The 27,324-nt window shown below is 46.8% G+C and overlaps 1 protein-coding gene across 5 annotated transcripts in view; it reads right to left on the bottom strand.

The window, feature by feature from the left end:
• The window catches only part of ppp1r3aa (protein phosphatase 1, regulatory subunit 3Aa), a 40,661-nt gene extending 14,552 nt beyond the window's left edge, over positions 1-26,109 (bottom strand). Inside the window, exons 1-5 of one of the 5 annotated variants that reach the window (XM_037461912.2) lie at positions 25,318-26,109; positions 24,288-24,334; positions 23,764-23,852; positions 5,839-5,915; positions 4,814-4,893 (exon numbers count right to left, since the gene is read on the bottom strand). In XM_037461912.2, coding sequence (XP_037317809.2) covers positions 4,814-4,893; positions 5,839-5,915; positions 23,764-23,852; positions 24,288-24,334; positions 25,318-26,099 — 1,075 coding nt within the window. In that variant the 5' untranslated portion in view covers positions 26,100-26,109. The other 4 variants (XM_062560297.1, XM_062560295.1, XM_062560296.1 and 1 more) reach the window with 4 other exon arrangements.
• Between the last annotated feature and the right edge of the window lie 1,215 nt (positions 26,110-27,324).

Raw genomic sequence — 27,324 nt, 5'->3', positions numbered from 1 at the left:
CTACAATCCAATTGTTTGTGTAACTTTGTAACTTTTGACATTACAGTAGTGATGAGCCAAATCATCTAAACTAAAAAGGAAAGAATATCCTCTTTATGTCCTAATATTTAAGAAAACTACATAGACTTAATCACATCACTGAAGAATACTTACATTTAAGATTCATGTCATTCAACAGTATGTGTGTGTGTGTGTGTGTGTGTGTGTGTGTGTGGTTCAAGAATTTGCTTGAGTTGCTCCAAGTGAGCAAGCATCTCTTTGTCCAGCCTTAATGGCCCCACCGTTGCTCCCACACATCTTCTGACTGCTGTGACCTTGTTACTCCCATAAAACCCTTCAACAAGATCTATTATGTGTCTTCTAGCATATCTTCCTTCCTGCATGTCTACAACTCTAATGATTTCACTTCCTGCATTAACTTCTCTAAACTTGTGAACTACTATCACTAGTGGATGGACATCTGCAGTTGTATCAATCACTAAAACCCACAGTTTTAAACAATGTATCAGAAGGTTAATCCCAAACCACCAGTGAAATAAACAATAGGACCAAGAGACGATAATTTCAGTTTGCAGCCGACCCATCTGGTCAGGACTTCCTATCCTACAGCAGCCTGAGTGTCTCCACTTTTACTGCTTTTCGGCCCAAAAGCAAAACGAAGGCATATCTGTTACTTGCAAACACAACTTAGCTCATGTCCAAGTTGGGATCCAATACATTCACTCATTCATGCATTCAACACTGATAGAGTACAGATCTCTCATGTTTAGCAGTCAAATGCAGCGGGTAATACTTGTTACTTGTTGAACCATTACAAGACGACAGTCTGTAACAAAGTTTCCATATTTCATGTCCTGCTAGTATCAATATTCCTTGATCAGACATTTGCTTCCATCATCAAGATACTGTATCAAGTGTATCGTGCACTATACACTCAATATCAGCACTCAACGATTTACAGCTCATCTCTGAGTGTAGGAGACTAAAACTACAAACATTAATACCAAACGACTGACACTATATACACCTACTCTCCTCATTTCTCATCACTTCTTAGGTTTCAAATCATTACTTTGATGCAGGTTCTGATCTGGCCGAGTTTCCTTGATAACATCACCCTGTCTCATGCTTGTTCTGTCCGAACCGGGTGATTGATTGCTGTTTTCCTCAAGCTACGAGTTGGGGCCTTTTCTGACCATCCCGTGACCTTGTGGTGTGTTTAGATTACTCTAATTGACAGGCTCCGGCTGGGGTCTGTCTTTCAAATACCCAACTTGTTTCTCCCAGAAATGTTCTACCACATTTCCACATTTAGTTACAGTTCTTAATAACCTATTGTTGACCTCATATAGTTAAATCAACATTGGGGTAATAGCTTGGAGTCCTAGAAACTCATTCACATAGAAGTCATTCATGCTTCATTATAACAACTTTATTCACTCTGAAAAAACAGGATAACCAAAACTTTTTGATATCTCCAATTGTTGTTTTGTTTGTAAACCTGTTGTTGGATCTACAATCCCTAACTGCAACGACGCTTGTGCGTGTCTCACCCATAAGGGGTGTTAACATATTAATTTATTCTGATTCGTCAAACTAACTGATTTATGTGAACCCCAAATGACACAAAATCATTAAACCATTACAATCAATTTTTATTTTATATCTTTTTCTTTTGCTACGTCTATCTAATTCACTTCTTGCACTGAACTTTTCTAACTGCCTGTGTGAAACTCTGTCGGCATCAATAATCACACAACTTTATAAGAATTGATCTTCTTTCCACATTGTCTCCCTTTAGCTCCTAGCACTGCGTGTGCTTGTGTGTGTGCTGGCTCTGCAGCCGGCTGCAGCACCCTGCTGGCTGAGTCTCTGTCTCATCATGATAAGGGGCTCCGCAGCTGCAGCCTTCCTGCATCTCTACGTCCCACTCCACTTATTTCTGTTACATGTTTCCTTTTTTAATTTAAATTTTTTTCTTTTCATAAATCTCTCATAGATCTTAAATAGACCCAGAGTGCCTATTTTGCATCATCCCATATCATTATGGTTTCCTCTGTTTTCCTCACAGTTTCACAGGTTATTTTATTTGTTCACACATGGCTTTAGAACACCAGAGAAAGGACACAATGCCCAATACTGTGAACCCAATCAAGAAGCTTCTACTGTATTAGAGGAATACAGCGCTCGATTGTTGAGGCTTATAACACCAGTTCACCTGTATTGTTTTATTTCTCTCATGTTTGTATCACCACTATTGACTATGATTTTCCCTTTTACCCTTTAATACATATCCCCACAGATGTGTAGTCCGGTCAAACACTTTTCACTGTCAGATTCTCAGTCCTTTTCAAGTCCTGATCCACAGCTTCCAGGTTCGGTAAAACACCAGGAGTTACACCAACCACCCACACATTTCCCAGTATGAAAAATAACAAATCTTTCCCTGTGTCCTTATTTCGTCATCTAATATTCTAACCTGCCAGTCCCCATATCACACTAATGGGGCTGCAGGACCAGAGGTACCTTTCAACTTGGGTTTTCTTCTGACTAATGATTAACATAAATTTAAACCCTGCTCTGATCTAAACTGCCAGTCCACGACATACATACGTGCAACTGCAATCACCAAAGGGACCGTTTCAACTCTGGATTTCTACCGACTAAGAGTCGACCTCAGGGAACTCAAGTGAGCCCCGTCATTCCTTTTTAAACTCTATATAATTACCTAAAGTTCCCTACCCGCTGAGTCCCTACTCTTACACTGAATCGCCAATACTAGTCCATGCATACGTAGTACTGCGGTCACCAGAGGGACGCAACCTTCAACTCTGGATTTCTAATGACTAAGGGTCGACCTTCGATAGCTCAAGTGAGCACCGTCGTTCCTTTTTAAACCCTGTATTTAATTAACTAAATCCCTACCCGCTAGGTCCCTACTCTTACACTGAACCGCCAAACCTACTGCATGCGAAAGTAGGACTGCGATCACCAGAGGGACGCAAACTTCAACTCTGGATTTCTACTGAGTATATATTTAATTAAATTCCCTACCCTGTGGACACTCATTCACTTTCCCTAATGTTGAATTCAATGTGATTATGTGCTTATACTTTACATGTGATCATCAGAATATTTTGAAATTTAGTTTAAATTTAGTGGTCTTATAGGACAGAGACGTATTCTGCAGTTGACAACAATTATTTTAGATTTGTCCAATCGCAGACTTTTCATTCCTTTAGAACAAAAAGGGGCTCGTCTGCTCACCCATTCTGTAGCGCGCTCCTTTGTTGTCAACGCTGAACCACGCCGCCGGCCTTCTGCCTGTTCCGGAAAACGGATGCCCCCTCGATCTTCATCCAGGTCAGCCAATCACGTCGGGACGTCACCAAAATTGTTAGTAATTTCAAAAGAGAGGCTCGTGTTCAAAAATTGGAAGCCTGGATGGGGACGTCTGGAAGAATTCAGCCAAACTACTTCTCTCGTTCTGGTAGATTTATTCATCAGATCACAGGTCAAGTATAAGCGCTGCGTTTGCAAAGGCAGGAGCAATCCTACCGGCCCGCAGGCCGGAAGAACACACACTAACTAACATCAGCAAGAACATGTTTTATAACCCAAAAGACAAAGAAAAGATTTCTATTGGCCCTAAGCTGGCGTAGGGGATGAACCTTCTCCCCCCGCCTCTAAGGATCCGGTCACATCCAATGTCCAGACCACCTTGCCTAACGTAAACAATGAAAAAAGTATGAGTGTTGTATGAAGTGTGGTGTGGCCCTCCCGCCTTATCTTACACATCTGCTGCTAGTTGACCCGCTGACCTTGCTTCCTAAATCAGAACAGAAACCGATCCCCTTATCAATACACACAGAGAAACCTCTGTTTGTCCGTGCGGGTCCCGACTCTTAAATCAAGTCCAGACAGGAACCCCCATCCTGCCAGACTGTCTCTGACTTGAATTCTTCAGCAGGACAGGGCAACATTTTCTAACTTAGCACAAAGAAAGAAACTTTTGATTATCAGCTCTGAAATGTATGGAGAGAGCATAGAGCCTTTCACGCATAAGACTCGTTCCCAGAGATCATGCATCTGCTACAAAATGACCATTATTGTTCCCGCATGCAGGATCTTTTCTGTCCCTTCTAGTTCTATGATATGAACCTGCTAATCTTTCACTGTCCTTCTTGTTTTTGCATCAAAGGCGCATTTGATCAAAGGATAATTGGAATGACACTACACTTTTATCTTTATCTACCTGTCAGGAAAGCAGGAAAAACAAGAGGGGGTTTTGGGGAAAGGAAGAATGACATTTTGTTGATTCTGATGCAAGCCTTTGAGACGACCTGATAATCATCAAAGGCGACCTGAGGACAAGTCAACAGTTGTTGCCACCTTCATGTTCATTCTTTGCCATTCTAGCTACAGTTTGTGATAATAATTGTCTCTATACCTCTTTGCCTCAATCCCATAGACGGAAACCCAAATGGTAAACGGGGAGGGAAATAGTCTGTTAATTTGGTCATTAAGATGTGGGTCTGTGTCCGACCTTGCGCAGATGTGCAATTTAATAAATGTGTTATTGTTTTTTTTGCAAAAAAAGCAGGAACAAAGAAAGGAACAAAGAAATAAAGTAGGTCTGGAAGAGAGAAAAGCACAGAGGTGTGTCTCTTTTCTATCGATTCAATGCAAAGGCAGTCGCCATGGCAACACAGCGGTCCCACTGTAAGCGGGTTTCACTCTCCGCCCCCTCATGCTCTGCTCGGCAACAAGGTATACAGGCACCCGGCGGCACCCTGGCGATTATGATATGTACCTCCGCTGATGGAGCGCTGACAGGGGCTCCACTGCTTCACGTTCATTTCCCCGGGTCTCTCTGAAAGGCCGCCCGCAAAACTGCAAAAGCACAAAAAAGGTTGCGAGTGACAGAGCACGGTCGTGTGGATCTTTGTGTTTTAATAGCTTGTGTGTTGGTGAGCAAAAACAAGTGTGTTTGCATGGGCAGGAAAGGAGGAGAAGTCCGGAGGAGAGAGACAGAGAGAGCCAGAGTGGAGAGGCAGTTATTCACATAAGCTGACAGTAGCAGGCTGAGGTGCTGTTTCCTCCCGCCTGTCACTCAAACCAAAATCAATTGGTGAAAAAGCAATGAGGGGAGCCGGTCTTGGACAACCTGCTCTCATTCTCTCTCGCTGTCTTACATTCCAACTCTATTTTACTATGCAGTCACACGTACACACATCTACAGTATACCACACACACACACACACACACACACACACACATCCTCTCACATTTCACTAGCCTTGTAGCTGGTGAACCATAACAGGCCTGTCTCCCCTTACTCACTCCTTGTTAGCAGAGACAGAGAGAGGGAGGGAGGGAGAAAGAGAGAGAAGTGTGAACGAGAACTGCTGTATATTCTTGAAAGCGGAAGTCACGGAGTCTGAACATGTGAATGTGAGTTCATGCACCTCAAGGAGAAGGATAATAGCTGCTTCCCAGAGACATAATTTCAGCTTAGAGAAAAGAGAGGCTTGATATACTTTCAGTGATATCTTTGGTTTGCACTGAAGGAGGTCTGTTAAAACAAAAGTTCAGCTGCAGCCTGCATTTAAGTGTGCAGCTATCTCTTTTATAAGTGATACCTTTGATAAAACAAGAAAAAAAAGCCCTTCTATCTCCTTCAATGTCAGACTCCGTGACACTGCACACAAAAAGTCTTCACTTGGATAAAACATGTGTTACGATGGTAAACCCACTGTTGGCCTATTGGCGGGAACCTTTCTGCCATCGAGTTAGCAGTTGCATGGGGGACGCTGAGGGACAGACGCAGAGACTTACGGACGGACACACCGCCGGCCTTCAACTCCAAAACACAATACCTCCGGCACAGAGACGTTGACACTTTGTTTTTTCACCTGTCAGAAAACACAAAAGAGTAAAATGCACAAGATCACAGTTCAAATGGATCACCAGAATAGTTTGTTTTCCTTGCATCTCGGAGCGTTCACATTTTCCTGTAGCATAACAATCATCTGTGCCTACAACAAATGTAAGAGGGACTTTTGAAAGATGGACTGAGCCGCAATAACAATTGGACAAGGTTTGCAATGCTACGACATTGAAAAACGGCGCAAAGATGATTCGATCAAGACAATCTGTGATACAAACCTTTCTCAGATGAGCTTGAAAATTGAGCGGTATGATGAGGTTGCACTGTTTTTGAATTATTGCTGTGGATTGGAGTATTTCTAATGTACGGTTTGTTTCTTGAGTGCCTGTGTGCAATAGCACGCTTAATCGTTTAAAAAAAAAATGAAATGCACACTTCCACAATACCAAATGAACTATGATGAACTGTGGTAGTGGCAGAGAAATTGCTTTTTGCACTATAATTTAGAAGGAAAAATGTAACTTTATTAACTATTGGTCTATTATAGGACTATTTTTCTGTGAGCTGAAAGTCAAGTGCAATCTCTCTCTCGCTCTCGTTATTTAACACACACACACACTGATGACGCATATTCCCATATAGAAAATACCTTCTCTTAGCGCCTCTGCAGGCATGGGTAGCAGGTCTCATGTTGTATTCACAGTATGTGGCAGTGTGTGAATGCATACACCACAGCAGAGTGTGTGCGTGTGTGTGATCTCGTATTGGGAGTCCTGTAGTGAGAGCATTAATCAGACCCAGGGGACCTGCAGCTCAGACACGGCCTTCTATAAAGCCTGTGTGTGTTTGTGATGCAGGATGTGGGGCAGTATCGGAATGACTGCTTTTGACGGACATCCGATGAGCAGACCCAAGCAGAATATGCTTTTAAACGTTACAGCACTGATCCATAATTGAAATAGATGTTGTTTTTTAAAGGTTTTTTTTGTTCTTTTGAGTTAAACATATTAGCAACTCCATTTGTAAAGAGAATTGGGGTGAAAATGGGCTTCTTGATACACTCCTTTTTTGGGATCTGTGTGTGTGTGTGTGTGTGTTTGGATAGAAAAACAGTACCCCGAGATGGATTATATGTGCATGCAGCGCTAACACAAGGTCATCTGACAGCAACCTGCACTGAGATGATAGAAGTCGCGCATACACACGTATTGTCCTGAGACACACACATCCAGGGGGGACAGACACAGTAGTATTTTGCTGGATTCAGGGTCACCTCATACAGGGCGGCAATGTGCACATCTAAAACCTCTATATCCGTATTATCCTCCTTTCTTTGCATCCTTTAAACCCATCCATCCCTTCCGTATCCCACATGTTCATCCTAGATTTTTTTCCCATCCCTTTCCATCTTTCTTTGCCAACACTTACTTGTTCCTTGCATCAGCTCCTCATAAATGATGTCTTTAATTTCTCTCCCCTCCTTCTCCTTCACCCCTGGTGGTCTCTTCCATCTGTTTCTTACTCTCATCCATTGTGCGTTGTTAACCTCACACGACACATGTGTGCGTGCGTGTTTTCATAATAGCTGTCTTGTGTGGCGAATCAACAGGATTACTGCTGGGCATATCTTTGGGAGAAAAGAGAAATGGTGTTCTTGAGGAGAAAAGGAGACAGGGGGAGGTGATGTTGGGACACAGAGAGGCAGCAAATGAGAGGAAGTGGCCGTCAGCAAGAGCATCAAAGGGTGATTGGTGGTACGCAAATGATGATGGAGAAAATATTTCCTTTCAAAACAAGATGAGATTTAAGATCTCAGCAAAAACCTCTTGTTTCTCCCTTGATAATCAGATTTTTCAGTCCTGTATTTTGAAAAACAGACGATGAAATGCATTTGTGGATTCGTTCCGTCAGTGTCACAATGTGATTCACCCCGACCAAAGAAAATTCCCTCGGACGACTTCCGCAGGCTGAAATGCGAGGGTAAAATGAGGTAGCAACAGCGGCAGGGGAGGAGAAAATAACTCAAGTTGGGAAAGGAAAAAGGTTGAAGTCCAATAAGAAGAGAAAGACATCTCGTACTCATCGTGTGACCTTTTCCCTCAAAAATGGAGAGGCAGACACGGTGAGTGAGGGAGGAGGGCTACGTGATGAAACCCATTCGTGTAATCCCCGGCTGCCAACAGTATGTCGGGCCCCAATATGGTTGCGTTCTTTGCGTAATCCGAACTGCCCACACGGGAGCCACACAACGCAGCACACATACTGCAGCAATTCACACATCCGCGCCCACACACGCCCCCACAGCCACTGAGGCGTTGCTGTGGGTGCAGACACGCATGTGAAGCGAGGCTCCCCGCACATACGCACGACGAGGGGTGCACGGAAACACGCCGCAACTCAGGGACGAAACATGGCACACAGTTTACCTTGGCTCCAGACTCAGTGAATGAATCACCCTGAAGTCTGTCCCTTCTGTCCAGAATTCTCAGCATCAAAATCCCATTCTGCTGTGAGAGCGGGCAATGAAATCAGCGTGTAATGTTCCTTTCTGTCTCTTTGACTGGTCATTCAGAGGACCAGAGGAACAGACACAAAAATCAATTGTGGCTTTTGTTTCATTGTTGGCAAGCATTATATTTTCTTTTTCTTTTTTTTTTCTTTTAATAAAAATTTAAAATGAAAGTTGCCATATGTTTTGGGCTCTACAACAGAAATGTGCATTAAAATGATGTTAAGAAGCTCCATTACCCGTGCAGTTCCCAGTTTTACTGTGCATGAAGGATCCCGGGGGCCCAAAGAAATGAACAAACACCATGAGCGCTGTCTGAGTGATACAACCCTTTTTGCAAGTCCAACATCCAGGGCCCAAAGAGGGAGAGAGAGAGAGGAAGGAGGAGGAGGAGGAGGAGGAGGAGAGAGGAAGAGTAAATGTGAATTACATATATGGTTCCGCTGAATGTTGCTCTGACATTTGTCAGGCCAACGCTCTGAATGGCACGCAGACGGATTTACTGAGGGCCTTCAGAGGGGTCGACTGCTTGTCTTCTGACGGTCAGACACTCAGAGCCTCCCTGGCCGTCGGTGATTTACTATGTTTCCCTGCAGTGATGGTCAATTAACTTAGTGTACAGTAATGGTAGTTTTTGCAGTTGGGTTAGTTTGAGGAGAAATACTTCAAATACTCAATATTTCACGAGCTCTAATCAGAGTGGCATATTTGTCCTTAAGTTTTCTTTAAAGCTTCCAGCCCAGTTCACCAGACCTTACATGAGCGTGAAGTCATCAGTCAGAATGCGGGTAAAAACAGGCCCTTCGACTGGGAGAGGAATCGCTATGGAAACAGGTTACACTTCTCTCTCTGCCAGCTGGAAGACTTTGCATGTGGAAAACCAACTTCGAGGTGTTTAAAACGTTTGCGCTTTGTCTGCAGAGGACTAACTGTGGAGCATTTGTACCTGAGCCTTTCTACTAACTGAGGATATGTGAGCAATGCTGTTAAACAATGGACGATGGCATTTCCATCAGTCCTCTAGTGTGGTATTTACAACATCCGTATTTAATAGACGTTTTAGAAAAACATTTTTATTGATTCGGTTCAGAGGAACAGGCACATTTGAACTGAAAGCATTCTTTCGGTGCCATTGGATGACATTGAAACTTTAAGTGAGTGTTGCATTATGGGTTGTTTGCTGCCTACTTGTTGCTCTGCTCATGAGTTTCTGCCCCGTCTGCAATGAGGAAAATAAGTGTGAATTGTCTCCGGATGTTTTAAGCGACTTACTTTACTGGTTAAACTGATGAATAGAATTTGAGGAGACTTCAATGTTCCTTTTCTCCTTTTTTTTATTATTATTTTTCCTTTGGCTTGGTGTATCAGTTTTACTGTCAAATGAAAGGATATATCTAATTTGCCATCCAGAAGTAAACCACAATATTAACAGTTTAGCACTTTCATGTCATGGTTTTGGGCTCCTCCTGTCCCTTTCCCCCCCCTACTGGTCTTTAGTTATTCATACATCGTGTCCACAACTCACCAGCTGAGTCCCATTTTCCATCCCCCTCCTCTCACACCAATTGTTACACACCTGTTCCCCATGACGTTAATTATTCCTGCTATTTCTAGCTCCCCTTTCCCTTTGTTCCCTGTCAGATTATTTTGCCACCCACACAGGAGACACACTCCTCAGTCTTTACGCCGAGTTTTGTCCTACCGTGTCTTGTGTTCATTGTCTAGATCCAGCGTCCGGTCCCGCCGAACAGGAGGAGTCCCAGCTGAACTACGGCCAGCCGGCTTTGTCGGGAACGACGGGCAGAGCGCTCCTCTCCCCAGCCCTCGACCTCTAATGCCCCGTTTCACCGGGAGATCTTCTGTTCCCCTTTTTCTCTGAAGACCTCAGTTGCTGTTTTTGTGCCTGCCTTCGCGGCGTCCTCTAAGTTTGCACCTTCCTATTAAAAGCATTATTTTTCCTGCATCCCGCTTTTGGGTCCTCTCTCTCTCCACACCACAGAATAATCTGACCAACAATGGACCCAGCGGATGAACACCCGATTCGTGCAGCTGTCGAAGCGCAAGGAGCCATGCTCGGGAGACACGACTCGGAGCTAGCCGCTGCTCGCCATGCGGTGGATTCCCTGGCCGCCCAACTTTCGGACTTGTCCGCCCAGGTCCACCACCTCAGGAGAGCCTCTCCTGCTGCTTCCAGGGACTTGGAACCCCCAGAGCCCAGGGTCAATAATCCCCCCTGTTACTCCGGTGAGCCCACACAGTGTCGAGCCTTCCTCACTCAGTGTGAACTGGTGTTCTCACTTCAGCCTGTCACCTACGCTAGAGAGCGAGCGCGAGTCGCCTACGTCATCTCGCTCCTAACCGGACGCGCTCGTGAGTGGGGCACCGCTGCATGGGAGGCTGGGGTTGACTACATCACCCAATTTGACTTGTTTAAGGAGGAGATGATACGGGTGTTCGATCGATCGGCTCATGGCGAAGAGGCTTCTCGCATCCTGTCCACCCTCCGTCAAGAAGGACGCTCAGTTGCGGATTATTCTATCGAGTTCCGCACCCTATCCACCACCTGCGGCTGGAACGAGCCGGCGCTCGTTGCGCGCTTCCTGGAGGGCCTCCGGGCCAGCATCAAGGACGAGGTGATCGCCCGTGAGCTGCCTACTCGCCTCGACCCTCTTATTGAACTGGCAATAAGAATCGAGAAGAGATTTGACCTTCGTCATCGCTCCAGGGTGGTGGACATTCCTCAACCGGCCGCCTCCCCCACCCACTCCCACCCTAACCCCCGGGCTGAACCGGAGCCCATGCAGCTGGGTGGACTGCGCCTTACCGCTAAGGAGAAGGAGCGTCGCATCACAAACCGTCTCTGCATGTACTGTGGCGCGGCCACCCACTTCGTGTCAACCTGTCCAGTAAAAGCCAGCGCTCGACAGTAGAGGAGGGATTACTGGCGAGCGCTACTTCCATCTCTCCGTCAAAATCGTGCACCCTGATTCCAGTAGCCCTGCGGTGGGCGGGGTCATCGGTCTCATGTAACGCCTTAATAGACTCTGGGGCAGAAGGGAATTTTCTCGATGAGACATGGGCCCGAAAGCAAGGTATCCCGTTGAAGGAACGCGGGGGGGTCACCCCCCTTTTTGCCCTAGATGGTAGCTCCCTACCTAGGGTCCACCTCCAGTCCACTCCCTTATCGCTCACTGTTTCCGGCAATCACCATGAGACTCTTTCCTTTTTAGTGTTTCGCTCCCCCTTTGCCCCGTTAGTGCTGGGGCACCCCTGGTTAGCCAAACATAACCCTCATATTAACTGGTCCACTGGTTCCATCCTCTCTTGGAACCTGTCTTGTCATGTCGAATGTTTGTTGTCTGCTAACCCCCCCGTCTCTCCTGTCGCTGTGTTACAGGAGGAGCCGGGTGACTTGGCCGGGGTACCGGAGGAGTATCATGACCTGAGAGCGGTCTTCAGCCGTTCACGGGCTACTTCTCTCCCTCCCCATCGTCCATATGATGGCGCTATCGACCTGCGTCCCGGGACCACGCCCCCGCGCGGTAGATTGTTCGCCCTGTCCGCCCCAGAACGCGAAGCACTAGAGAAGTATCTGTCAGAATCCCTTAGCGCCGGAACTATCGTGCCTTCCGCCTCACCTGCTGGTGCCGGTTTTTTCTTCGTTAAGAAGAAGGACGGCACTCTGCGTCCGTGTATCGACTACCGGGGGCTTAACGACATAACCATTAAGAATCGCTATCCCTTGCCGCTCATGTCGTCTGCATTTGACTTGTTACAGGGAGCCAAGGTTTTTACCAAGCTGGACCTTCGTAACGCGTACCATCTCATCCGCATTAAGGAGGGAGATGAATGGAAGACCGCGTTTAATACACCGTTAGGGCACTTTGAGTATCGGGTACTCCCGTTCGGCCTCGTCAACGCTCCGGCCGTCTTCCAGGCCTTAATTAACGACGTTCTAAGAGACATGCTGAATATCTTCGTCTTTGTTTATCTGGATGATATATTAATCTTCTCCCCGTCCCTCCAGGTCCACGTACAACAGGTGCGCCGTGTTCTGCAACGCCTCCTCGAGAACCGCCTATTCGTTAAGGCAGAGAAATGCACCTTTCACGCGTCTTCCGTCTCCTTCCTCGGTTCCGTTATCTCAGCCGAGGGGGTGAGTATGGACGTCTCTAAGGTAAAGGCGGTTACGGAGTGGCCCACCCCTGACTCCCGTGTCGCGCTCCAGCGTTTCCTGGGCTTTGCTAATTTTTATCGACGTTTTATACGCAACTTCAGTCAAGTCGCAGCGCCCCTTACCGCTTTAACATCAGTAAGGTCAGGTTTCAAGTGGACAGAATCCGCGCAGAGAGCGTTTGATCGTCTCAAATCCCTTTTCACCACGGCGCCTATTCTCGTCACCCCTGACAGCTCCAAGCAGTTTATTGTCGAGGTCGACGCGTCGGAGGTGGGTGTTGGGGCCGTCCTTTCCCAACGCTCCTCTTCTGATAATAAGGTGCATCCGTGCGCTTTTTTTTCTCACCGCCTTTCGCCCGCAGAGCGCAACTACGACGTTGGTAACCGCGAGTTGTTGGCCATTCGCATGGCTCTGGAGGAGTGGCGTCAGTGGCTGGAGGGCTCTACCGTGCCGTTTGTCGTTTGGACGGATCACCGCAACCTAGAGTACATCCGATCTGCGAAGAGACTTAATGCTCGACAGGCTCGTTGGTCCTTATTCTTTACCCGTTTCGACTTCTCCATTTCGTTTCGTCCGGGCTCTAAGAACGTGAAGCCCGACGCACTCTCACGCCTCTTCGATTCCCCAGACACCTCCTCCGCGCCTAAGGAGGTCATCCCCCCCTCACGAGTTATCGGGTCTGTTGTCTGGGGAATAGAAAGAATTGTTAAACGCGCCTTGTCTCACTCTGTCGCTCCGCGTAAGGTACCTAGGAACCTCCTTTTCGTTCCCGTAGTGGTTCGGTCAGCTGTTCTCCGGTGGGCTCATACCTCTAAACTGACTGCCCATCCTGGCGTCAGGGGAACACTGTTCACAATTCGCCAGCGCTTCTGGTGGCCCACTCTCGACCGTGATGTACGACGTTTCGTCGCCGCCTGCACCATTTGCGCGCAGACTAAGTCTAGCAGCGCCCCGCCAGCGGGATTTCTAAGACCGTTACCCACACCGTCCCGTCCGTGGTCTCACATTGCCCTTGATTTTATTACTGGTCTACCCCCGTCAGCTGGCAACACAGTTATTCTCACGGTCGTGGATCGATTTTCTAAGGCTGCGCATTTCATCCCCCTCGCTAAACTCCCCTCAGCCAAGGAGATGGCCCAAGTCCTTGCTACGCATGTCTTCAAGCTACACGGTCTCCCCACTGACGTCGTCTCGGACCGGGGCCCTCAATTCGTGTCCCTATTCTGGAAGGAATTCTGCCGTCTTATGGGTGCAGCCGTCAGCCTGTCCTCTGGGTTCCACCCCCAGACCAATGGTCAGGCCGAACGCACTAATCAGATCGTGGGTCGTCTTCTGCGTAGTCTGGCATTTAGTAACCCTTCCTCTTGGGCAGATCAGCTGCCATGGGCAGAATATGCCCATAATTCGTTGCCGACGTCTGCCACCGGCCTGTCCCCGTTCTACGGCTGCCTGGGTTACCAGCCTCCCTTGTTTGCCTCACAGGAGGCTGACTCTAATGTCCCGTCGGTAAACGCTTTCATTCGCCGTTGTAAGCGCACCTGGAGGAGAGTTAGGTCCGCGCTCTGCCGTGCCAAGACCCGCACTCGCAAGTATGCCGACAGACGTCGGGTTAAGAGCCCTAGGTATCTTTGCGGTCAGAAAGTGTGGCTTTCCACTCGTAACTTACCCCTCCAAACCACGTCTCGCAAATTGGCCCGCCGCTTTATCGGACCTTATCGGATTTCCAAGGTCATTAATCCTGTCGTGGTCAAGCTCAAACTTCCCCCCGGTCTTCGTCGCGTCCACCCTGTCTTCCATGTCTCGTGCATCAAACCGGTCGTACGCACTCCCCCCCGCGCCCCCCGCGCGCCCCCGCCCCCTCCGGTGCGCGCTGAGGATGAGTCTATTTACACCGTGCGTAAACTCCTGGATATGCGCCGGCGGGGTCGTGGTCACCAGTTTTTAGTTGACTGGGAGGGCTTTGGTCCTGAGGCGAGGAGTTGGGTCCCCTCACGGGACATCCTGGACCGCTCTCTGGTTGATGATTTCCTCCGCACCCGCCAGGTTCCCCCCTTGGGAGCGCCAAGCGGCGCTCCTTGAGATGGGGGCACTGTCATGGTTTTGGGCTCCTCCTGTCCCTTTCCCCCCCCTACTGGTCTTTAGTTATTCATACATCGTGTCCACAACTCACCAGCTGAGTCCCATTTTCCATCCCCCTCCTCTCACACCAATTGTTACACACCTGTTCCCCATGACGTTAATTATTCCTGCTATTTCTAGCTCCCCTTTCCCTTTGTTCCCTGTCAGATTATTTTGCCACCCACACAGGAGACACACTCCTCAGTCTTTACGCCGAGTTTTGTCCTACCGTGTCTTGTGTTCATTGTCTAGATCCAGCGTCCGGTCCCGCCGAACAGGAGGAGTCCCAGCTGAACTACGGCCAGCCGGCTTTGTCGGGAACGACGGGCAGAGCGCTCCTCTCCCCAGCCCTCGACCTCTAATGCCCCGTTTCACCGGGAGATCTTCTGTTCCCCTTTTTCTCTGAAGACCTCAGTTGCTGTTTTTGTGCCTGCCTTCGCGGCGTCCTCTAAGTTTGCACCTTCCTATTAAAAGCATTATTTTTCCTGCATCCCGCTTTTGGGTCCTCTCTCTCTCCACACCACATTTCATGTGTGGCCGTCTATATCCAAATGAGGTAACTTAAAGAGTGACTTTTTAAAGCAATGAGGGATCTGTGTCCCTGACGAAGCCTTCCAGCTCGTGCTTAATAATTACATACAATAAGCACTGCTTATTGTATGTAATGGATGGATGTCTGGGTTGCATGACTACGTGTTTCACATATTGTTTGCTGTTGAGAAAAAAATGTAATGTGGGTTTTCTTGCTTTCAAACTACCAAGCACAAAACTGCCCGTGGCTGCAGTGCTTGTTTTCTCGCGGAGAACAAAGAACTGGCTGGCACCGCGGCTTTCTATGAGGTTCAGAGAAGGCAGCCGAAAGGGAACATTTTCTCAGGAATGGCATGTCACCTTGTATTAGTTGGCAGAGTTGTAGGACATTCTCGAAAAAAAAGGCTCATTGTGTTTCACTCTGCAATGAAAAAGATAGCCCATTTATACAAGCCCTTCTTCATCCAGGACTTGTGTTTTAGCCCCTCGAATGTTTAAGGTCTACCTCAATTTGTTGCTTTCTTGTCGCCTAATTTGGTGCATGGGCGCGAAGAGATTCACCATTGCACTCCAATTATCTCCCTCTCTCTCTATCCTCCGTTTGGTGCCAAACCATGACTAAATGTGACATAAGCTCATGCATACAGTTACACAGCATTCCTCATGAGAGAAATATCTGAACCTCCTCCTCCTCCTCCTCCTTTATTCTTTTCTCACACCTCCTCATGGTGAAACCAACCCAGCTGACAGCACTCGGGATGACAAACGGTACCGTCATCTCATGGTAATGCAGCGAAGCGAGCGCCGTGAAACATGTGAAAAGCATAGCCATTAAAGCACAACACTGTGCAATGTGTTTTCTAAAAGTGTAATACATGTGTTTTAAAATGAAAATATTTTTTTTTTCTTCCAAAGAAATATGGTCATATTCAGATAGTAGTAGTATGTGAAGACAACCACGTAAAGTGAAATTGTGTCCAGGGAAAAACAATCATTTCGCCTTATGAAAACCACTCCGCTTCTCAGATGGATCCTGCGGGATTGAATCAGTGAGGAACGGGAGATGACGGTGTCCCACGCACACGCACAGCTACCAAATGCCAAGTGACAGCTGCAGAAAGCCTGGCTGTCTCAGTGATGCGGGAGCCAGCGGACGTCTGGGAACGTCGAGTTACTATGAGGAGGCAAGGGGTGAGCTGAGGAGGGGGCATGGGGAGCGGTGGGGATTGGAGGGAGGAAGCTGGCAATTTTGAAGCTTGAGGGATCGGCAGAGAGACTGCGGGGGCCCAACGTGGAGATGGGAGAAGAAGAAGTGTCTCCATAGTCTGGGCTGAATGGGGGGGGGGGGGATTGTGGACGGTGCAGTCTGTCTGGCTGTCTGGTCTGAAGCCTGTCAGCAGAGTGGGCCTGTGTCCCCCCCCCCCCTCCTCGGGCCGAACCACGAGGCCCTGCCTCACTCTGCGCACTCATCCACTTGCATTGCGTGTCCTCATGGACCTCCCTGTCCCCGCCAGTGCACTTCACTGCACAGGGATCTCGCCACAGGGCTTTAGAAATAAATACATCAAATAAATAGACTTTCATGTGTTTGTCGCTTTCTTGTGTTTGTTACAAAAAAAACACACCCAAGGTTACTATTATGGCGTAAAATGTTTGCGGGGAGGGGATTGTACAATTCCAGTGTTGTGACAGTAACTGTGATTCCCGTTTGAAAAGTGGAGCTGCATTGCCACCTGCTGGAAGAAATGTAGCATTGCAGTAAATTTTTCAGGAAAAAATAAAGAAATAAATCCACTGTAATCCTTTGGTGTACACTTAAAGCAAAAAAAGTGCCTCACTATCTTTTTATACCATTTATATTGCAGGTAGCTTTAGTTGTAGTAGTATTCTCACCAAAAAAAACCATGTTTCTTGCTTTCTTCCTGTTTTCTTTGTTATGGAATTAAATTCCTCAAATGATCCCGACACAACTGTTGGAACTAACTTTATTTTCTCTCTCTCTCTCTCTCTCTCTGTTGAGACATCAAAATGATATTGGACCACAGGAAGCGTGTGCTGAATACTAATGCTCTCCTGAGAATATCTCTCACATGATGGCGGGAGCCTTATTATAGTTTGCCTGCATACGCACGTATACAGAGACACATGCCAACACAATCCTGTGTGCACACTGTAATGTGAGAGCGAGGAGAGCATTAATGTATGATGATAGGCCCTCAGTATCACAAGGTACAGGTCCACAGTGTTCACAAACCCTGTCGTCCTCTGCCTCCTCGATGACCTCCCACGAACGAGGGTAGAAGCGATCGCAAGAAAGTAATAAAAGAAATAAAAAGGTCCTGAGTTATAGCTCCTATTTTTATTTAAACGTTTACTTAAAAGAGTGAGCGAAGGTGAGACAGTTCTCATTTCCTGATGGAAATGAACTGCTTTCACCGAAGGAAGTTCAAGAATAGGCAAATAAATAAGTCATTCTGACCTTTTCTTTTTGGTATTTTTGGTATCACTAAACAAGGGGGTGAAAAGGCTTCTATGATACCTCTCTCTGCCATCTGGATTTTGTACACGTCCTACCTTCCCCCCTCTACCTGATTCTGTTCACACACGTTGGCATGTGATTCGCACCCCAGGCTGACCCCAGCTCGCCCAGATTCTTTTCCCCAATTTCTCTACTTTGGTCCTGTCGTCGCTACTTTTTGTCTCCTCTCACACCGCGACACGCCGGCTCCTCAAAGCCTTCACCGCCGCAAACTCTGGCTTTTGGCCAGCCCGCTGAAGGTTCACCAGCGTGGGATTGGTGCCAGCTTACAAAAGGTCAACATACCCCAGACAGGATCAAGTGACTTCCACTGAGGCGCAGTGTCACTCACGACGCCAATTTCACGCACACAGTGTCACATGGGGCGACTTATCTGCCTGCTTTGATAAGCAGATAATATGCAGAGTGACACAACAGCTTCCCCGGGACTGAAGCATCTGTGTAAATACACTACCAGAATGAGAGTTGAGATGATGCGTGAGGACATTATCAGCTGTGAAGGTGGCAATAATCTAAAATCCATGTAGCTGAAATTAGCCCAAAACATATTTCAGTTATGTTTTAATTATTTGTTTGCTTGTTTAGGGGTGTCCATGGCTACCATTTGGAATATAGTCACCATCATGCAGATGCTTTGCCAGGTGGGTTTTGTCGTCAGTACTGATACTAATAACAAAAATGACTTCACAATGAACAGGTACTGTATGTAATACTGTGAAGGTGTGTATATATATATATATATATAAATAGTAGCTATACAAATCTCAATTATCCAAAAAGTGAACACTTAATCAGTATCATATCATCATTTGAATAATAACTATATTAATTACAATTATTTTGAGTTTTTGCAAAACTCACTTTTTCCCATTCATACTTGTTGCACTCGCTTGTTATCATGTGGTTATTTCATGTTGCAATATGGACATCATGCTATCATATAACAGTGTTATCCAAATGCCGTGTATCTATTTAGAAAGGCTCACAATGTGAAAAGCCTGAAATTGATCCTATTGTATCATTATCCTTGTTATATAGTGCATTCAGTACACATGAGCAGGGATGTAATGGACTATTTGCTATGTTCATTTCACTTACACCAGGTCCTGTCAGCAGGCACTTAAATGGAAACGATAAACGGCTCCTTAGAGACGCAGACAGCCTGCTGAAGCTCAAAGAGTAGATTTATCTGATACTCAACGTGTAATTCTCCTGAAGCTTAAATTAATCAAAGATCACATATCTGACCTTTTTCTTCATGCTACAAAGTTGCTCGAAACAAAGAACTGCTAAGTTCCTCCGGTCTATGATGGGTCACGTCTCAAAGTCAGTGTCGTACTGTCGTATTTTATGAGTGACATTGAAGAGCATGTGGTTGACAATACTCTAGTATGTGAACGACTGCCAACAAGGATTATGACCTTCTCCAAATACACCACCAGGCAACACACGCTGACCGGAGCTCTCATCTGCGTCATGAAGTCTTAAAGCAACATGGTCTGCCTTGTTTCCAATCCGCAGTCAAGGATTACATCAGGATGTATGTAAGTCTTCACATTGACAGAATTCAGGTTCTAGTTCTAATATGACAATAATGACCTTTGGGCATGTATTAACCCATAAGCATATATTTCACTATATTTTATTATATTTTTTATTTTTATCTTATTCCTGCACTACGTTGTCTGTTCTGTTGTACTGTCGGCCGTCATGCACCAACCGCCAAGTCAAATTCCATGTATGTCTGACATATTATGGCAATAAACGTTTCCTGATTCCTGATTAGAGAGACCTATTACTATTATAGTTATTTAAAAAAATGGGTGAATGGAAAACATCTATAGTTGTGAAAAACATAAAGGAAACATAAAGTAAATGAATAGCATGCAGTATAAATACGTGAACTGAAGTAGAATAAGTACAAAATCAATCAATATATTTCAAATGTTGTAAAAAAGAAGCAGAAATGTGTTTCAAGGTTTTTTTTAATGACGAAAAGCAAGGAAATATAAACATTATACATCTCCGATGCCACTATTGCAGACACCCTTTGCCTATAATAATCAACACGTACTCACTTCTTTCCATTTGGTGCATAAAGTGATATTGGGCCCATAAAACACTGCAAATATACACACATCATAGATATAATTATAACAATAAAAGAGCATTAAGTACACATTCAACAGAAAGTAAATCTATTATTTTAATTTTAATGTTGAGTCGATCAAATTAATTCAAGCTTTCTTTAAAATAAATGTTTTCTTGTTGATTGGTTGGGACCAATCACCATGATGCGACGCAAGTAATATTCAAAGGGCCAAGATGTACATGATGTACAAATAACAACATCAAAGTGTGTTTTCCTCTTATTGTTTAAAAGAAGAAAATCTTTCTTTGGATGAACTGGCAATAATCTGTAGACTTTCAACAAGTGACAATGGGTCACAAGCAGGAGGTTTGGGGTCACTAGTAAAGAAATGCTGGAACCACCAGAACCGGAAAAAAAAAACACCAAACCAAACACACACTCGTGCTGCGGGTATAATTTAGTTTGACTGCATTTCTGTAGCTTCCAATCATTTTCACAATGGCGCGCCGGCCCAAACGAACAGAAAGTCGATGTACGACGGCTGAGGGCTGAGTGAAGCGCTGACTTTAAAAAAAAAAAAGCTTCCCGCAGCGGATTCCGCCCTCTCTCTAGACCCTCTGCCTACCCCGCCACCCCTTTGCCTTTCGTCACTCGATGTAGCTTCCACTCATAAAACCACCAGCACGACGAAACTGCGTAGAGCGCCAAGAGCGCTTGGAAATCCGACAGGAAAACCACGAGGGAGAACCCGGCGACCAGGAGGATGCAGATCACAAGTCTGGTGAATTGGCCGAGGGCGCTGAACACGCTCCTCCACGGAACGCCACTGGGCTCTCTCGACGCGTCGCCGGCGCCGCTCGGACGTTTGTGAGACGTGCGGCCCGACGGCCTCCAACCCTCCCGGTTGGGGACCAACGGGTCTTCTTTCGGTCTCACTGTTTCCTCCTTGACTCGAGTGCAGCTCTCCCGATCCCTCGGAGAGCCTCCGGCTGATTCGCTCAATGACTGAGCAGCCAAAACGGGGGCGAAATCTCGACCGAGGTTGCCTCTCGAATTCAAATCTGTCTGAGGTGCTGAGAGAAAGTGAGTCTGCTCCGCCGTTGTGGCGAGTGACCGGCGCGTCTCTTTAGGGGGGCGTGCCGTTCCCTTAGCGGCCGAAGTCGTCTGTAGGCCTTGACAGGCGCTTACGTTTTGATCCGTTGGCAGATGGGTTGAGGAAAGAGCGCCTGACTCAAATGCATCGTTGAAGTCTTCCTCAGACGGAGGACGGCAATCTTGTGCAATATCGGGTGCATCGGCCAGCGCCCCCCCCGCCCCATCAACAATGTCTGTGTCTTTACTAGCGGGCCGTTCGTACCGACGGAACACCTCCTCCCAAATCCTCCTGACCAAATCGTCTCCGAATCTCTCCATGAACACCTCCTCCCGTCCAGAGTCTCTCGCCTCGAGGGCCGTAGCACTTTCGGCTGTAATGGGGTCTTTTGTTCCCACTGACAATTTTTTATATTCAACACGTGAAGAGCTCTCAACTTCTGCTGACATCTCATGTTCTTTCAATTCAGCCGCCGCATTCTCCGTCTCCCCCCGAGCAATCTCCGCATTTCCCATCAACTCCCCCGGTACTTCTATTTCCAGCTTTCCAATACTCACGCTATCATCCCCGTCTCTCCGGGTCATATCTCCTTTTCTTCTTTTTAATGTCTCAGGTTGGTGTTCAAGCTCCGCTGAAGTGTCTTTCTTCGAATTCACTTCTTCCGGGGTTGTTTCACGGCCTCCATCCTGGCTGGGACCCTTCGTATCGTCCTGGGAATGAGTCCATCTCATTTGTGCCACCTCCACAGGCTTTTGGCTGCATTTGTCTGTTAGAGAATGTCTGAATGCATCATGGTCACCTTGAAAGACCTTTTTAATTTCCCTTGATTCCGCTGTTATTCTCAGTTGCTTTGCAATTATTCCCCGATCACTTAAACCTTTTCCTTCCTCGGTCTGATTTGAGACTAAAGCGTCTTCTTCTGTTTCAGATTCCACTGCATTTCCCTGCACTGGAGTCACGGTTGAGTCCTCTGATTGATCGATGCTCTCCTGTTCCCCTGCTTTGATCGACCCCGTCTGTTTATTATGTACTCCCGATATTATTGACGGGTTTCCCGTCTTCCATGATGAATTGTGTTTTAACGCTTTGTCATGATGGTCCTCATTTAACACCTGAATAATTCCCTCTTCTACACCAGTTAGTGTATTTATTTCATTGATTGCTGTACAAGAGCAAGGTTCCACCTCTGTCTGTTTGGATACTCCAAAGTCTTTGTTATTTGACGCAACATCCTCCCTCTCTGATTCCTCCCATTTGAATTCAGCTGCCATGTTTTGGCTTTGCCTGACATACGTTTGGCTGGAATTGGATTCATCTGCATTTGTCTTTGCAGGTCTTACCTCATTTCTATCACTCTCATTTGCCTGCAATGGATCTTCCTCTCGTTGCTCTTCATCTGCACACCTCTGGGAGATGTTGCACTCCACTGTTTTCCGCGGCCTAGATATCTCCTCATCGGCAGCTCCTCTGCTTTCCATACTCCTTTCCTCCGTTCCCTGCCTGGACGCGGAGAAGACAAACCTCCCCCCATCCCTCGTCTCCCTTCGGATTGTCCCCCTAAATGCCACGGTGTTATCCATCGCATTGTGTGCGGCACCTCTGACCTCCCCGTCCCTGCGCGGAGAATAACCCTCATCCGCCCGCGCTCCCCGCGAGATCTTATCCGCCGCGGCGGCATTCTGAGACTCTGTGGTCATGTCTTCGGCGTCCACGGCGCCCTGGGCCAACGCTGTTTGGCGAGCATCCGACAGCGGCTGACATGATTCTGGGGTGTGGGCCTCTGTGCCCGCCTGACATTCATGCTCCGGACTGCTCGCTACACGTCGGGCGTTGGGCTCCTCTTCATTTGAGGGAGACACCGACGCTGCTGTCTGCAGCCACTCCGACTCCGGAACACCCGAACGCTCCGTGCAGCTCAGCCCGTTAACAGACGCCTGCCACGCATTGCACACAGAGCTTTTTTTATCAGTGGTATCATCTGCACCGTTGCTAAAGGTCCCCCACGTATCACTGGCGGGAGGTGTGTCCGCTATTTTTTCCTGTGGCGTTTGTGACGAGTTCATTTTAGCTCTTGCAGTGTAGATGTCACCCGCCATGTCAGCAGCCCCCGACTTACGGGCTTTGTCATTGTTCCAGTCCAGTGTGAGCAGAGGGATCTGGTGGTAGGTGAGCACCTGTGGACTCTCTACGGAGTGTTTCTTGTGGTGTTTGTGAGCGAAGCCTGGGGAGCGGCCCCACAGAGTTGACAAAGGCTGAGAAGCCTTCTGGCCATTGGCTGAGTCCTGGGAGTGAGCCTTTGATGCTGGCTGCCCCCTTTGGGAGAGGTAGCCCTGCACACGTGCCATTCGCTCTGCTCTGTTTCTGCTTTTTATGCTTTCCACCTGTCAAAAAGACCAAAGGTCCAGCAAAGGGTTAATGGCCAATGGCCCATTCAGCGGTGTGATGGTGCAATGTATTGCAACACTGCCGTAACCTCAGCACATACGCCTATTTTTGTTTAGATCATCACCTTTAGTGCATCTTTATAAGCAGGTTGCATTAATTATTAATAAACTTCAGACGTGAATGAGTGTCAGCTGACTTTTCATATCCTTTTGGGGCCCAATAAGCACTGTGCCTGGGCTATTGTATCGGTGCAGGAACAACACACACACTTTCCCCTCTTTCTATTTACAGTTTCGTATGCCTGACTGGCATGGATTGTGAGTTGTGTTGCTGAGAACAGTGTTTACTTGCGGGTGGTGTCTGCATTTCTTTTTTTACAGAGGCTTTGAGAGGGGTCTGTTCCTCCAGAAGACAATAAAGGAACCTCACCAAAGGTTTGTGTCCCTCCCAGCAAAGCGAGGGCTGTACATCCGAGCTGCTCCCCCTGTCAGCCTCCTCTGCTGTAAGTGTGGCGTCTGCAAAAGAAAAAGAGCAAGGGTCAAACTGTGCTTGCACACGTGCACACTCACTCAATCCCTGTACATGCATGCATGCACACACATAGAAGCAATGGCCATTTTAAGAAGAAGAAAAAAAAGGATGTCTTTACAGAGGCTGTATAACATGATGGAAAAGAATAGTGCAAACCTGCTGATGAAACTAAGTGATAGGGTGAAATCCACGGTTTGGACAGCAGCTAGCTTGTAGTTACAGTGGGGAACAGCCCTAGGAAGGCAGCTCACACTATTCCCCTCCGCGCCAGAATTAGACAACAAAAATCTATTGACATAGTTTTTTATAGGTCACCTTATTTTTTTTACTATCTAACTAGTTAAGCCATAAAACATAATATGCTGGGTGGATTTTTTAAGAGACCATTGTTCCCCTTTATGTATACACACCTGCAACAGCTGTTGATCTTTTACTGCTCTTCCTGGTCTTTTCCTCTGCACATCCCCTCCTATGATTGAGAATGAAGTGGCAATAGCATCACATAAGCCAACAGGTTTTATTTTACAGCTATGAAATACCATTCTTTTGACATTCGGTTGTACCTGGAGGGGCTTGATTCCAAAAGAACCGTTTCAGCTTTTTGACAAAATGTTGCATTCAAACAGGGACTGGAATAAAACTGGATTTTACTTTGTTTATATTTGACTGCATTTGCTTGTGTGTAAGGAGGTGTCATGTGGGTCGGTCAAACCAACACACCTTTTACCAGCATAAGTGCATTTAAATAACTAAAGTAAAACAAAACAGTAGCTCTCTCTGTATTGTATCTGACATTCTGAATACCCTTAATTCTGCTATTTGTACTATACATTATACCATACTATGAAACACAGTAAGAGACACACTCTAAATAGCGGTGATCCCTATTTCCACGCACAGAGCATCTCCTTGAAGCAGCAGATTTTGAATATGAGACAATGTAAATATGAACATCATATGTATCATGAGTTTGTCTGCTGTATTGTCACATTTGCAGACCTTCTGTAATCAGGCAAGTCAGCCAGAATAAGCCTAGATACATAATAGGGGATGACGTTTCTGAAAGCAGAAACAAAGCGTTTTATGAAATGGAGTCAAGAGAGACGAGACGTCATGGAAACCTGGACAGAGACCTCACCTTAAATGGGCAATACGTGTTCTGCAGTGCGAACATCCATTACAGAGGAGTGACATAACGGCTTACTGTAGCTTCCTCCTAGTGAGCAGAACACTTCAAACACTCGCACTCTGCCAAATTTCCTCTCATGGCGAATGAGCAATTTGGGACCCTTTTTTGGCCACAGTAATGACTTCTACACGAAGGGCGCATCCCGATAAACACCATTTTTTTTAAACATTGTCTACATCACAGCGTCTCTTGTCACGAGCATGATGTGACCGCCGCCAGCAGAGGCGTGTTCAAGGACAGATTTGAGTTTGAGCTTCCCTCACCTGTTGGCTTTGAGACAGCTCCTCTTGCCCTGGCAGCCGATGCTCTCCTCCTGGACCTGCACCTCATGCTCCTTCACGTGTCGCTTCTGGTGGCAGTACAGCACATAGTTCATCTCCTTGCAATTAGCCCAAAAGGTGCCCACTGAAGTCTCATAGCGCAGACACAGCTCCACTCGGGTCCCCTCTCGTTCGAAAGGAGGCACCAGAGTGTGCCGGAAGGTGAACCTGTCGGTTTTCCAATCGCTAGATCCGGGCACGTACTCCGCTGACAGGTCAAAGTAGCTGGTCCAGCGGTCCAGGGACATCCGGGCATAGACGGATTTATGGTAGCAGAGGTTGACCACCCTGACGGTGCCGCGGAGCGTGGTGGTTCCCGGCAGGAGCTCGATGCTTTCGAGCTCAACCATCTGCTCCTGCAGCCTCTGGTCCAGCTCCTCTGGGGTTGAGGGAACTGCAAACAGACAGGACACGTAGAACTCCACCGGGGGACGGGTGGCCTCGTTCTTGGTGGGCCGATTGACTTCCAACTCCACCGCCACCTCAGGGTTGTCGAACTCCTTGACCGACACCAGGTTTAGGCCGAACGCATCTGCGAAGGACACCTTCCTCCGGGTGACCTGTGGGGGCTCCGGTTCGGAGTCCTCGTCCGTTTCCTCGTCTGTGGAGGAACCCATCGGAGATGAGGCTTCCTTTCCCCCCTCTCCCTGCTCCCCATTTCCTTCGCTTTCCACCTCCATAGCCTCCTCTTCCTCTTCCGAGGGTGGGATGTGCAGAACATCCATAACGTGCGAGGGAGGGTGGGGGGGTGGGGGGGGGGCTGTCTGCCCGTCCTGCCGTCTGTCCGGCTTGGAGGGTGGCACAGACCAGAGTGCCCCCGGCCTGGCTGCAGTGGCACTGTAGAGGGGGGAGCAGGGGGAGGACGTGACTTGACGGATGGAGTTTGGTTACAGCTGAACATTTTGAGTGTGAGCCAGGCCTATTAATAGGACACATGTATCTAGACCATGGCAGGCCAGTTATCCTCTCAGTTATCATCGCACAATGTGTTTGCTAGTTACAAAATAGATAATGGGAAATGCAGCTTTTACAAAGCACTTTCAAGCACAACTAGGTCTAAACAGGTTATATTTCAAGCATATAAACAGGCTGTCTAGATTTTCTCCTTCAAATGTGATCGTATTCTGTGCTCCTTAATAATCATTTATTTTAGAACACAATAAAGATAAGGCTGAGATGCGGATTTTAGTAGGAGTATTATGGTACGATACCTCCGAGTCATGGTGGTAAGTGATGATAACAGTAAATCGTTTTATTTAATATGTCCGTGTAAACATAAAGCTGGACATCTTTATACCAGAAGGTGGTGGTGCTCCTCGCAGGATTTGCATGATTGGAAATGGAACAAACAGTTGGTTCTCCAGACTAAAACATCTCATCCATGATCGCATTGATATTGTAGTTATTCTGACATTGACTCCTAAATGAATTGTTGTGACCTTGGTAATCCCTCAACTTTTCATCTAGCGCCATTATCGGGTCTAAATGTTGATTTGTTCAGAGTTTTGTTTCATAAAGAATGATTGGCATGCTAAGATACTAAACTAAGTGAAGATGGTAAACGTCAGAAAGGCACCATTGTCATGGGTTTGCATGGCAACATTAGCATTTAGCTCAAAATACTGGATGGTGGGATTTTTCACACATAATCGGTTACAAATAGCTGTAACAATGTGCTATCTTTATATAGGAAGCTATTCAGTTAACTATTCTGTTTCAGAGGATTTCAAAAAAACATCACCAGGACCATATCCACCTACCTGCTGCATGGGAAATGCTCTGGAGCTAATTCTGACCTCTGACCTCCACCTGTAGACAGCAAAGCAAAAGAAAATGTTGTGTTATCTCAGATAATTATTGCTGCTGATACTGTGATTGAATAACTACTGATCCTCTTCTATCATCGTGACAGGTAGCCTTCATTGTTCAGCTCCATTGCATCTTGCTAGA

Source organism: Pungitius pungitius, chromosome 2 (assembly GCF_949316345.1).
Source record: "Pungitius pungitius chromosome 2, fPunPun2.1, whole genome shotgun sequence".
Classification (NCBI taxonomy): domain Eukaryota; kingdom Metazoa; phylum Chordata; class Actinopteri; order Perciformes; family Gasterosteidae; genus Pungitius; species Pungitius pungitius.
The sequence above is the reverse complement of the archived record's forward strand: the minus strand, read 5'-3'. Positions and strand labels throughout refer to the sequence as shown.